Source organism: Nannospalax galili, unplaced genomic scaffold (assembly GCF_000622305.1).
Source record: "Nannospalax galili isolate Female #2095 unplaced genomic scaffold, S.galili_v1.0 scaffold363, whole genome shotgun sequence".
Taxonomy (NCBI): Eukaryota; Metazoa; Chordata; class Mammalia; order Rodentia; family Spalacidae; genus Nannospalax; species Nannospalax galili.
The window spans coordinates 3,922,036-3,935,779 of NW_008351176.1; the positions used below are offsets into that span (position 1 = coordinate 3,922,036).

At 40.6% G+C, this 13,744-nt stretch overlaps 1 protein-coding gene across 1 annotated transcript in view; it reads left to right on the forward strand.

The window, feature by feature from the left end:
- The window catches only part of Myo1d (myosin ID), a 481,196-nt gene that overhangs the window by 163,054 nt on the left and 304,398 nt on the right, over positions 1-13,744 (forward strand). The window contains exon 15 of the mRNA XM_029553582.1: positions 8,004-8,171. Coding sequence (XP_029409442.1) covers positions 8,004-8,171 — 168 coding nt within the window. The remainder of the gene's footprint in view (positions 1-8,003; positions 8,172-13,744) is intronic.

Here is a 13,744-nt window from a genome sequence, read left to right on the forward strand (position 1 = left end):
AGGAAACAGTATTGGTTCCCCAGGTGTCTGGGGCCCCAAGACTAGGAATGGCACAGGGCGCAAACGAGGAGTATAGAACAGCGGGCGGGGGGCGGGGATGGGGGGGTGAATGTGGCTTAGGGAGTCCCGGCGCGGAGAGCTCCGCTATAGACTTACCCCAAGAGGCCTGAGGATAGTAGTCGTGCCCTCAGTTTTTAAATATTTTGGAAATTTCTTAGATTCCTTCAAATTAGAACTATTGCATCTTCCTGATGATTGAGCCACTTGTCTGTTTGAAATAACCTTTTATTTCCTTATTGCTTTTTGCCTTATAGTCTTGCTTTGCATGAATAATATAACTATGTCAGCTTTTCTTTCAGCAAGTGTTTGTATCTTTTTCATTCTTAAAGATTTATTTATTTTGTGGGGCTGGAGAGATGGCTTAGTGGTTGAGAACACTGACTGCTCTTGCAGAAGACCCAGGTTCAAATCCCAGGACCCACATGGCAGCTAACAACTGTCCATAACTCCACTTCCAGGGGATCAGACAGCCTCTTCTGTCCTCCATAGGCACTGCACAACACAGGTGCACTTACCTCCACGCAGGCAATACACTCATACAATAAAATTTTAAAAATAAATAAAATTATAAAAAAGTAAAAAAAAAAAAAAAAAAGAGCAACCTGTACTCTTAACCACTGAGCCATCTCTCCAGCCCCAATTTTATATGTAATTAGACTTAAAACAAGGATGGCATTGTTATTCATTCATTTATTGTTTCTTTTCCCTCTTAATATATTACTACCTTGCATTGAGACCATTTTCTTCTGCTTGGACTTCAGCCTGTTGTAGTCTGATGGTGACAAATCATCTGTTCTGTTTACTTAAAATATTTTGCAGCCAGGCGTGGTGGCGCACGCCTGTAGTTCCACCACTCAGGAGGCAGAGGCAGGCGGATCTCTGTGAGTTCAAGGCCTGCCTGGCCTACATAGTGAGTTCCAGGGCAGCTGGGGCTATAGGAAGACCCTGCTTCAAAAAGACAAAAACAAAACAAACAAACAAAAATATTTTGCATGATTTTCATTCTTTTTCAGTATTTTATTATTTTTATTTTATGTGTATGAGTATATTGCCTGCATGTATGTAAGTGCATCCATGCCGTGCACTGCCCACAGAGTCAGAAGGGGGTGTTGGATCCCCTGGAACTGGCATTATGGATGGTTGTTAGCCACCATGTGGATGCTGGGAATCAAACCTGGGTCCTCTGCAAAGGTAGCCAGTGCTCTTAACCAATGAACCTTCTCTCTAGCCCATGACTTTCATTCTTAAAGAATATCTTGGCTGGATGTGAAATTCTAGGTAGATGGTGCTTTTTTGTCTTCTGGATTCTGTAGTAGTGATTTTTTGAGAAGTCAGCTGACGTTCTACTTGTTGTTCCTTAACTTTCTTGGGGGTATTTTGTTCTGTTTTATTGTTTCTGATTGCTTTTCTTGCGCGCACCTGTGCATGTGTGTATGTGTGGGTGGGTGGGTGGGTGGCTGTGGGTGTCTGGGTGTGTATGTCTGGGTGTGTCTGTGTTGTCTATGCATGTGCCCATACACACACATGGAGAGACCAGAGAAGGATGTCGGGTATCCTGCTTTATCACTCTCCACGTTTGTTCTCTTGAGACAGGGTTCTCTCACTGAACCCCAGGCTCGCCATTTTGTCTAGACTGGGTGTCCAGCAAGCCCCAAGGATCTGCTTATCTTTGCCATCCCCCACCCCCCACCCCTGCCCAGTACTGGGGTTACAGGCTCATGTCTGGATTTTTACATGAGTGCTGGAGATCAAACCCAAGTCCTCATGCACAGTAAGCATTCTTACAAACTACCCAGCCTCCTTTTCTTGGTTTTTCAGAAGTTTTACAGTAATATACCTTGGGTATTGTTTTTGTTTTATTGTTGGGTTTTTTTTTTTTTAATCTGATCGGAGTTTATAGGATTTCTTCAATCTGTAGCATAAGTTTTTTTTCATTGGTTTTAGGAAGTTTTGATTTTTATCTCTTCAGATATTTTTTGTTTCTTCTATCCCCTCTCCCATAGGACTTGAGGTACACAGAAAGACTGTTTCACTTACCTTCTTTGCTTGTTACTCTTTGTTTTCTCCTCCTTTTCTTTTTATGCTTCAATATAGGAAATTTCTTCTCACCGGCCTTCTAGTTCATTTGCTTTTTCTTCAGCTGTTTCTAATTTCCTCTTCTTGGGCTCTACTGAGTTCTTAATTTTCATTATTGTGGCTTTTCCAGTCCTGGTCTTTCTACGTGGCTTGGTTGATTTTTAGTTTCTGATGCTATAAAAAAATTCTCAATATTGTCTCTGTCCTCCTGAGCATGATAAGTACAGTTATTTGTCTCTACTGATACCACCTAGATACCTGCAGATATGTATTTTTTGCATATTATTTTATGCTTTTGAATTCGTGTTTTGACTCTTTACATGTCTGGGTTTTGTTTTTTATTGTTGTTTCAATTCTATCTCTTTAAAATTATATATAAGTAGAGACCCAACATTATCTTTTTCCAGGGAAGATTTTTCCTTGCTACTTTTAGGCCCCTAAGAATATTAGTATTCCAGGTAGGTTATTCAAATTTCAGTGCCTGAGGTGATTCAGAGTTGAACTATGGGCCATGTGAGGGATTGCCTTTTCTGGTAGATCTGCTAGTGGCAGAATCCCAACCCAAAAAGAGAGGGCTTGTGTATGACTTTCTCCTTCCTAGGCAGGCCTCTGTCTCTAATCTTTGACCTTTCACCCCAGCAAAGCTGCCAGAACCACTGCTCAGATTCCATCCACGTCTTCTGGAATTGGCAATCTTCTCTGACGGAAATAGTAATCTCAAACCTGGACTTTCCTCCGCGGTTTTCTTTACCTCTTGAATTCTGGCCTAGAAATTCTCCATTCTCTTGTTAACTTTCCAATATCTTAAGCCAGTTGTTGTGTGTGTGTTGTTTACTACTTCTAGTTATATGGGATATTGGTGTTGGCTTAAATTATTGAGTCTGTCCTTGCTCAAAGCTGAAGACCTAATTATCATTTCATTAGTTAGCTAATTAGATCTAAGGAAACTTTCTCAGAGGTAATTGTATTATTTACTCTTCTCATCACTTTGACAAAGTGCCTGACAATCATAATGTAAGGAGAAAAGATTTGGAATTGTAGTTTTAGAAGGTTTGGTCCATTATGGTGAGAAAGTTTGGGTCTTCAGAATAGTTGACATCATGGAAGGCCAGAAGCAGAAAGGAAGGAAAATGCTGATACTTTGCTGGCTGTATCCTGTTCCCCCTTTTATTCCATCCAGACCCTCAGCCCATAGGATGGTACTTCCCACATTTGAGGCAGGTGTTCCCCCAGCAGTTAATCTTTTCTAAAAATGTCCCCACAGGAACACACAAAGGTGCCCTACATCAGTCTCCTAGATGATTCTAAATGTAGTGACATTGACAATGAAGCATAACTATCCCATTAGTTCGTAGCAGAGGACTAAGACGCAGATATCCCAAGTCTGCAGTATTGCCCCAGCTCCAGAACATGTGACAGACCCAGAGCACTTTGATATTTCTTGCACTTAGTGCCACTTTTCTTCCTTTATTCACCAAGTATAAAATCTATACCAGAAGACTCACACAGGATTCTCAAGTAAGCAGTGCCCCTCTTACTTCCCTACCCCACTAAGTTGGTTTAAAATTTACTATGTGCCCTTTTAAAATTAAGATGTGTATAAATGTTCTATTTGAAAACTATTACAGATTTTTACTGCCTATAGCTATTTTGCATGTGTATGTGTGTGTCTTTTTGAGACAGGGTCTCACTATAGCCCCAGCTGTCCTGGAACTCACTGTGTAGACCAGGCTGGCCTCGAACTCACAAAGATCCGCCTGCCTCTGCCTCCCAAGTGCTGGGATTAAAGGCGTGCACCACCACGCCAGGCCAGCCGATAGCTATTTTTAAGTAGAATTCTGCTTGAACATTATAATATTGATCTTCCACTTAAATATACAAAAATTTAAATATAAGCCGAGTATTGGCATTCTAGAATAGGAGAGAGTTACCAATTATCTCTTAATACATAATTATTCTGAAATACAGTGCCTAAGAGAACCACAGTTTATCATTCCTCTTGATTCATTGGGTTGTCTGGGCAGTTGTGCTGAGCTCACCAAGAAGTTCCAGTCAGCTGGGACTGGCCAGTCTAAGATGGTCTCACTTAGTGGCATAGCTGGATAATTTGGGTATCTTTATTTATATAGTTTTTAGTCTAGGGCTTCTTGACATGCTAGAAGTGTTCCTCTAATGGACAAGTTTCCAGAAATCATCCAGTGTCACCTCTGCCATATTGTATTGGTAAAGTAAGTCACAAGGCCATCTCAGATTCGGAGTGTGGCATAAAGACTCTCACCTCTTAATGGGATATGCTGCAAATATCATGGTCATGTTTTTCACTCTCATAAATAACAAAACTAAAATAAATACAAGTGTGCTAGACGGAATAATGGGCCCTGTGTGGCAGCACCAACGCTGACACCAGCTAGGTGTCCTATAATTCAAATCCATTCTGACACTCACTAGATAGAGTTGTTATGAGATCCAACAAGTTAAAGGACAAAGTCTCTACAAAGACTGACCTTGACTTCAAATGCCATCTGTGAGTGAGGTCTCTGGGACACACTTTTGTATGACTTGAACACAACTCTTAGAGTTCCAGGGGCCCCTCCTGATATTTGATAATTTGTCAGAAGCATTCACAGAACTGAGGAAAATGCTATACCTACGACAACAGTTTTATTATAAAAGACACAAACTGCCAGATGAAGAGATAAGTAGGCTGGCAATGATCCAAACACAGTGCCTTCCAGCACTATGGAGTGAGGTTGGACCATTTGCCCAGTACATCAGTGCATGCACAACAGGAAGTTCCTCCAAACCTACGTGCCCTGGCTTTTTATCTGGTTTTCATTGTATAGATGATGAAATCATTAGTGGCTGCATGATTGAACTCAGTCTCCATACATTTAATTATACCTTTCATACTTTATTATTGTTGTACCATAAGTTCCCCCTCATGTCCATGAAAAATAAAGTCTCAGGGTTAAGGCTGTTTATCCACAGTCCTTAAAGTTAGGGATTATTCAAGGATATCCAGATGGATTCAGTATATCATCACAGAGTCCTTTGGTAGGGAAAAGGGAGGCAGAAGAGTTAGAATCAGAGAGCTGATATCATGAGAAGATCCAGCTAGCTATTGCTGGGTGTGAGGTAGAAAGGAAGGCCCAGAAATATGGATCTCTAAAACTGGATGTGTTAGTCATACTTTATTGTTGTGACAAAAATAACTGACATAACAACTTGCCAAAAGATAAGGTTTATTTGGACTCAAGGTTTTGATCCATAGTGACAGTGAAAGTATGCTAGAACAGGGCAGTTCATATCACAGCAACCAGGAAACAGAATACACATGAATTCTCTCCTTTTGCCCCTTATTCCATTCAGATCCCCCGGCCTCTAGGGTAGTACTGCTCACCTACAGGCCCATTCTTTCCCCCTTTCATTAATCTTTCTTGTAAGTGCCCTCTCAGAAGAAGAGATGTACTTTACTAATCTCTTAGATACTTCTCAATTCAATCAAGTTAACAATCAAGATTTTAAAAAATATTTTACAGCAGACCCCAGTCTTACCTAAAGGAATGTTGGCAACTGATTGCTGCTAGATGAGGAAGAGCTGATTCTTCCTAAAACAAGGGACTTTAGATAGGCTGACTAGACTCAGCAGATGGACTTGCACTGGGGAATGGCTAGGGGCATTGATAAAACAGTGGACAGTAACAGGGATGACAGAGTATATGGGCTCCAGTGCGGGGTGGGGGACTACGGGAGGGTGCCATTTGGAATGAGGGGATAAAGATGAGTAAGATTGTTAGGAATGTTCTGTATAAAATACACACAAAAAAATCAATTTAAAAAAAGAAAAAAAATTTGTTATTTTTATTTTATATAATGAATCTGTTGTCTGCATGTATAAAAGTGCACCCTTGTCATACAATGCTCATGGAGGTCAGAAGAGAGCGTCTGATTCCCCTGGAACTGGAGTTATGGATGGTTGTTAGCCACCATGTGGGTGCTGGCAGTCGAACCTGGGTCCTCTGCAAGAGCAACCAGTGCTCTTAACTGCTGAGCCGTCAGTCCAGCCACAACAATCAAGATTTACCATCACACCAGAAAAAAAGGGGGTCTGTGAGATCCTCCTGAAAGTAACAACTCTATAACACTTTGATTTTAGCCCATTGAGACCCATTTCATGCTTCTAACCTCCAGAGCTGTAGGATAATAAAATTGTATTGTTTTAAGCCACCAAATTTATCATAATTGGCTACAGGAACAATAGGAAACTAATACAGCAGGGCTTGCAAAAAGGAAGAAGACATTACTTGTTATTATGTAGGGAACATGATAAATATATAATTATAGCTTCCTTTTTAGGTATTGAAAGCTGTTATTTTGTTCAAAGAGCAAATCAATTCACATTCTTCAAATCTCTCCTACCTCTTAAATTATTTGCTACCCCTTTGCCATCTGAAGTCCTCTGTGATGCTCAAAACTGCCTAATATAACTACATCAGACTCTCTCTCTTTTTTTTCTTTTTGGTCTTTTTGAAGCAGGGTCTTCCTGTAGGCCCAGCTGTCCTGGAACTCACTGTGAAGACCAGGCTGGCCTTGAACTCACAGAGATCCACCTGCCTCTGCCTCCCAAGTGCTGGGACTACAGGTGTGCACCACCACACCCGGCTCAGACTCTCTATCTTAATTAAAGTGCATCTGTGTCTGGTAGATAATGGATTCAGAGAAGAGAAACTCTGTATAGTTACAAGTAGGATATATTTGACCTCATGGATTCATCTAGTGATAATTTATTCATTATCCTCAGTATACCAGAATCTTTGCCAAACATGGCTTTATATTTAACAGGAGTTATGATCTAAGGCTTGGTACAAAATGTAACTGGCATAGAGGGGAAATTTTGTAGTTGAGCTCTTTTATAGAACCACTAATGCCTATAGGTGGTTTGATAATTTCTCTATTTACCCATGAAGTTTAATCTCTTTTAGAAGCACAAACTAATACAATAATAATAACAATAATAGTCACAGCAACAATAGCTGACACTTAGGGAGCACTTAGTATTATCAGAACTCACTTCCTTATACTACATTCGCCATCATATTTGACCTTTACCACAGCTGCTGCTTTTTTTTCTGTTATTCCTCAACTACAGATTTGAGTTACAGAAACTCAGTGTTTACATGTCTTAGTTATTTGTTCCTTAACCCCTTTCTACTATTTCTGATGAATCTTTTTTTGATATTTATTTTTTAATTTTATGTGAGTGAGAGTATATTACTTGCATGTCTGTGTAAGTACACCCATATCGTGCAGTGCCCATAGAGATCAGAAGAGGATGTCAGATCCCCTGAAATTGGAGTTACGGATGGTTGTTAGCCACCTCATGTGTGCTGGGAATTGAACCCAGGTCTTCTGCAAGAGCAGTCAGTGCTCCTAACCTCTGAGCCATCTCTCCAGCCCCTCTGATGAGTCTTAAAACAGTAAAATAAAAACAGCTGATTGCAGGACTGGAGAGATGGCTCAGCGGTTAAGAGCACTGGCTGCTCTCACAGAGGATCCGGGTTGATTCCCAGCACATACATGGCAACTAACAGTTCAAGGGGAAATTGATGCCCTCTTCTGACTTCTGACATGTATGCAGGCAGTGCACTCATACATATAAAATAAAATAAAAAAATATTTATTAAAACCATTGATTGCATGAGAATTGAATTGAGGGAGCAAAGAATACTTTGTTCACAGATGTTTCTGAGGAATCAGAGGCACTAAGATTAATTTGACACAATTGACACGGTAGTGCACTAACTGTATGTTAGTATCCCTCTCTGGACCTCCGGTGAATTTTGTCATTTGCTTATTTATTTCTTTAGGAACCATACTACGTACGTTGCATCAAACCCAATGACAAGAAATCCCCGCAGATATTTGATGATGAACGCTGCCGGCATCAAGTAGAATACCTTGGACTACTGGAAAACGTGAGAGTGCGTCGGGCAGGATTTGCCTTCCGCCAGACCTATGAAAAGTTTCTTCATAGGTGAGGATACAGTAAGCAAGGAAACCTACAGTACTCTGAGAATTAGATAGCCCAAGAGTCCATATTAGGTTGTCTGTACATTTCTATTAAGTGAACAGAAAAGTCAAGGAAATTACAAATATGAGAAACTTTTCCCCAGAGCCAACAAGAATCCCTGTTTGTAGTTTATGGACATGGAAGAAAGTTCAGTCATTTTGATAGAAATGTGAACACCATTGTATAACAGGAAGAACATGGATTTGAAGTCCTATCTAGGTTGGAATCTAGCTGTTTTAGGCCAGAAGTTTAACTTCTTTGACTTTATTTTGCCTCTGTAAAATGAATATAAAAACTTCTTGGGACTGTTGCTGTGAGGATTAACTTAAGTAAAAGTTCAGGTTCCTGATACCTAATAGATATCAACACTTCTTATCATTACTAACATTACAAATAAGTATAGCCAGGCATGGTGGCACATGCCTTTAATCCCAGCACTCAGGAGGCAGAGGTTCTCTGAGAAATTGAGGCCAGCCTGGTCTACATAGTGAGTTCCAGGCCAGTTGGCTACAGGGAGACCCTGTCTCAAAAAGACACACCCCCAAACAAAGGAAGAAAGAAGTGGGTAGGCTCTGAAATTAGTCTGCCTGGTTTGAATCCTGGCTTTGCCACTTTCTAGTTGCGTGACCCTTTCATGCCTCAGTCTCCTTGTGTGTGAAGTGAGGATGATAGTAGTAACGACTTGAAGGATTACTGAGATGATGTAGAGCAGCTCTGGCTTATGGCAGTCACTCAACAAGTGTGTAATAGTGTTGCTGTTGATTTATAGCTGATAATAATGATGCTTGGTGACTTGGAATTAGGAAAATGTTTTCAGTTTCATTAGTTTAATAATTCTAAATATTTATTAAACATTTCCTATACTCTGGACTGTAGATTCCACAAAAAAGTGAGTAAATAAATACATAAAACTTAAATCAACCTGGAGAGATGACTCAGTGGTTAAGAATACTTGCTACTCCCCCACAGGGCCCAAGTATGATTCCTAACACCTTCATTGGACAGCTCATAGCCACCTGTAATTACAGCTACACCTGTAATTACAGTACCTCCATAGGCACTTCTACACACACACACACACACACACACGCACACACACAAATAAATAAATCTTTTAATAAAAAACCTTGAACCAGAAAAATGCGCATTTTGGGGTCAGTGGTGTCTCTAAGGAGAACAATTTCAGGGAGGACCTATGTATACAAAGGTCAGAGATGAGAGAACATAAGAGAGGGGGAATAGCCAGCAAAAAAGGTTCTATTTCCATAATGAATGTGGTACTTTAAGTACTTTTCAACTATGAAAGATGCTGAGTAACATGCATGGTATACATAGACAGGGGCCAACTCATGTTGTAATCAAACTAAATCATTAGGTTTTGAAATTGGTGGGTTTTAAGCATGGACTACCATAATCTTGTGGATGTCTTCAAGGAATCCTTATGACTACCATTGTGCACAAGAAAGCAAAGTGGTGTTTAGGGTGCTACTGCAGTAGTCTAGAAAAGATAACTTGAAAGCACAATATTCAACAGTGTGTTATTGTAGACATAAGAGTAGTGGATACATTTCAGATGCATTTAGGGGATAGATGACAAGGCTTGCTTGTACATGAGTGGCCTCTGATGAGACCAGAGTAGAGCAGAATGAAGGATGATGATGAGAGTCTGGCTTGGGCATCTGAGTAAACATGAAACTGAATTTTTAAAGTTAAAAGTAGCCAGGGAGGTGGCTCAGTCAGTAAAGTACTTGCCATACAAGCATGAAGACCTACAATAGTTCAGATCCCCAGCACTCACATAAAAAAAACAGGCACAGTGATGTGTACCTATAATCCTAGAACTGGGGAGGTGAAGGCAGAATATCTTAGGGGTTTACTGGCTAGCCAATCTAGCCAAATCGGTGAGTTTCAGGTTCAGTGAGATGTCTGTTCTCAAAAAATAAGGTGGAGAGTGACTGAAAAAGACACCTAACATCCACCTCAGGCCTCCACATATATCTTTGCATGCATGTGCACCTACACACACACACACACACACACACACACACACACGTAAACATGTATATACACATACACAAACAAGCTTAAAGAGGAAGGCATAGAACAAGTCAAAGAGTGGAATCAAGATGATTTTCCTCAGCTGGGTGAGATGATTCTCCTCAGCTCAGATGGTGAAGTGCCTGCAAGGAGGGCCTGAGCTCAGACCCCAGAGCCACATAAAAAAGCCAGATGATGTACACTTGTAATCTCAGTGCTGAGGATGAGAAAATGGGTAGATTCCTGGGTCTGCTGACCTAGCATACCTAGCAAGTTCCAGATTAGTACGAGACCCATCTCAAAATAAAGTAGACAGCATTCCTGAGGAATGATACCCAAGGTTTTCCTCTGGCCTCCACATACATACATACATATGTTCACACACACACACATGCATCTTCACACATAACATGCACATGTACACACACACAAAGATTATTATTTTTGTTACATTAACTTTAAAATGCCTTCTAAACATCTAGGTATAAATATTAAGTAAGGTCTTGGGTGTGCATACCTGGAGTTCTGGAAAGACATCAGGCCATAGATAAGAGATGTTAGAGTCATTAGGATGCAGATTACATATAAAGCCTCAAGACCAGACAGAGAAGAGGAGGAGGTCTGTGGCAGCATTTATGTTTGTAGTGTGACATGTAAGAACTAACAAAGAGAAGAAAAGGAGCAACCCATGTGGCAGAAGGAAACCTAGAAAGGGATTATGTCACAGAAGCTGACGATAACATTTCAGAAAGAAACCTGTGGTCACCTTTGTAAGAAAATCAGGAGCTTAACTACAGATTTGTCAACATAAGAGTCAAAGACACAAGTGAGCAGAGCCTGATTTGAGCAGGATAGGAAGGGAAGTTGAGTCAAGTACCTGTAACAGCTCAGGAGTGTTGCTGTGCACAGAAGTAGAGAAAAATGGAAACAGCAACTAGAAAAGGCTGTGTGGTTAGGAGAAACTACAAAATGTCTGTGTTCAGGTGAAGATGGCTCCAAACAGGAAGAAACCTGTGGCACCTGCAAGAGGGAGGTAATAGCAGTAATCACATCCTTGAGACAGCAAGACAGGATAGAATCCCAAACTGGAGCTGAAGGTTTGTCAGCCTGTGATAAGTACAGGGGCATTTCACCCATGACAACAGGACACAGGCAAAAGATGTGAACACAGATTCATTGATGGCAAAGATGCAGTACAATTGCTCCTGTCTATTTCTGCTTTCTCAGTGGTGAGGCAGGATCCTGAGTAAAAGTGAGCATGCAGAGGTAGTAGAGGAGACTGAAGAGGAAATGAGAAGGAATACTTCTTTGGGAGAGAGAGAGCCAGTGGGTTTGTTTAGTAGGCTTGCCATTAGAGAGAGCAGAGGGCCTGTTAGAGATTTGAGGTTATAAGCATAAGATGAGATCACCTAGCATCATTGTGTCTTCTCCACTACTCTAGTATTCAGCTGTGTGTGTACAGAAGAGATTGCACCAAAGAAATACTCTTACCTGGAATGAATAAAACATTATAGAATAATAGCCTAGAAAAACTGGAGTTCAATTTTATATTAATCAAAAGTTTATGCTAAAAACTGACCATTTTTCCTGTTGAAATCACCCAGATCTGTAAAATTGATTTTCTTTTCCTATTGAGGTTGTATAATAGGAATGTTTTCATGAGTTCATTGTGAGTCTTGATTTCAGAAAGTGCCCAATTATTTTATTAGGACTTCTATCCTGTTTTATTACATGGAAAATTTTAACAATTGATCAGACATAGATAGTATTGTCACCTACACAAAATTAGCAGGAGTTAGATGTTGGAATGAGCAGACTGGGAATGAGGATGGGTATGAGCTGGAAATGTGTTACCATGAGGTACAGTGGAAGCCATGTGGGCAGTTGAAGAAGGTAAACAATAAACAAGCTTGACCTGGCAGGGAGGGGGGTGACAAAGCATTCTGCAAGGGTGTATCTTTACCTTTCCTTAATCCCTGTTGGACTTTATTTTACTTTCAACTCAGAGGGTCTTGGTGTGTTTATTTTGAATATGGAAAAGACATACTATAAAGGACCAGAATGTTTTCTAATAATGATATTAAAATAGATTTAAAAGAACCTATGAGGAGTTGGGGAAATGGTTCAGTGGGTAAAGTGTTTGCGATACAAGCATGAGGACCTGAGTTCAGATCACAGCACCCATGTAAAACCAGGTGTAGTGGCATGCATCTGTAACCCCAGCACTGGAATGGACAGAGACAGATGGCTCCCAGGGGCTCACTGACCATCCAGGATCAGTAAGAGAAACTCTGTCTCAAAAAATAATGTGGAGAGTGATAAAGAAACCTGGTGCCAGGTGTGATGGTGCGTGCCTTTAATCCCAGCACTTGTGAGGCAGAGGCAAGTGGATCTCTATGAGTTTGAGGCCAGCATGGTCTGTCTACATAGCGAGTTCCAGTCCATATAGGGAGACCTGGGACTATAGAGACAAAGAAAGAAAAAAAAAGAAAAGACACCTGACATTGACCTATGTCCTCCACATGTACGCCTCACACAGACATATGCCTACACCCCTACACACACACAGGTGCATGCACACACACTATACACAAAAGAACCTATGACTTTCCAATATTGTGGTTCTGGTGTCACAAGATTTAGTGTTCTATTCCCACTTCAGCATCCTCAAATACTTCAAAATATATAAATTTAAAATTAGTAAATATATAGCCAAAATATGGAATCATGAAGAGGGATTCTCAGTGAACCTTAAAGATGTTGTTACTCCTAAATATAATATGAATTAGTTATGAAGACACAAAATAACCCTATGTCTCAGTTACAAGTAAAGGTGGTCTGTGAGTGTTGAGCTGCCAGTTAAAAAGCCATTCCAGGCTGAGCATGAAAACACATGCCTATAATCCCAGCATTTGGGAGTCTGAGGCCAGGAGGATTGTGAATTTAGTGCCTGGATTATATAGTGAGTTAGGGATCAGCCTGGAGAAAGAGAGGGGGGAGGGAGAAGGAAGGAAAAGAGGAGAAGGGGGGGGAGGGATGGAGGGAGAGAGAGACAATTACTTGGAAGTTGACATAGTGGTCAGTGCCAGTAAACAGGTCTACAGCTGCCGTAAGGAAAGCAGGGCCCATCTAAGATGAGTACCAGAAGAAAAGACCAAAGAGGGAGTGAGCACTATTCAGACAAAAAATGGGAATTTTTAAGAGATTTGTGATATTTTAAATTTTTAAGAGACTTATATGTCACTAACCTGTTGAAGTATTTATTCTGTATAGTAGGCATAATTTTAAGCATTCTTCATGTATGTAGTAAGTCACTGAAACTAGCAGCCACAGGAGGTAGCATCTTACCCTCATTCTGTGTGGATGAGGAAGCTAAGGCAGAGAAAGGGTAAGTAAATTGCCCACATTACTCAGCTAAGTAGCACAGAGTCATGCTTGAACTCAGTTGGCTCTACTGCCTCTCTCTCTCTCTCTCTCTCTCTCTCTCTCTCTCTATATATA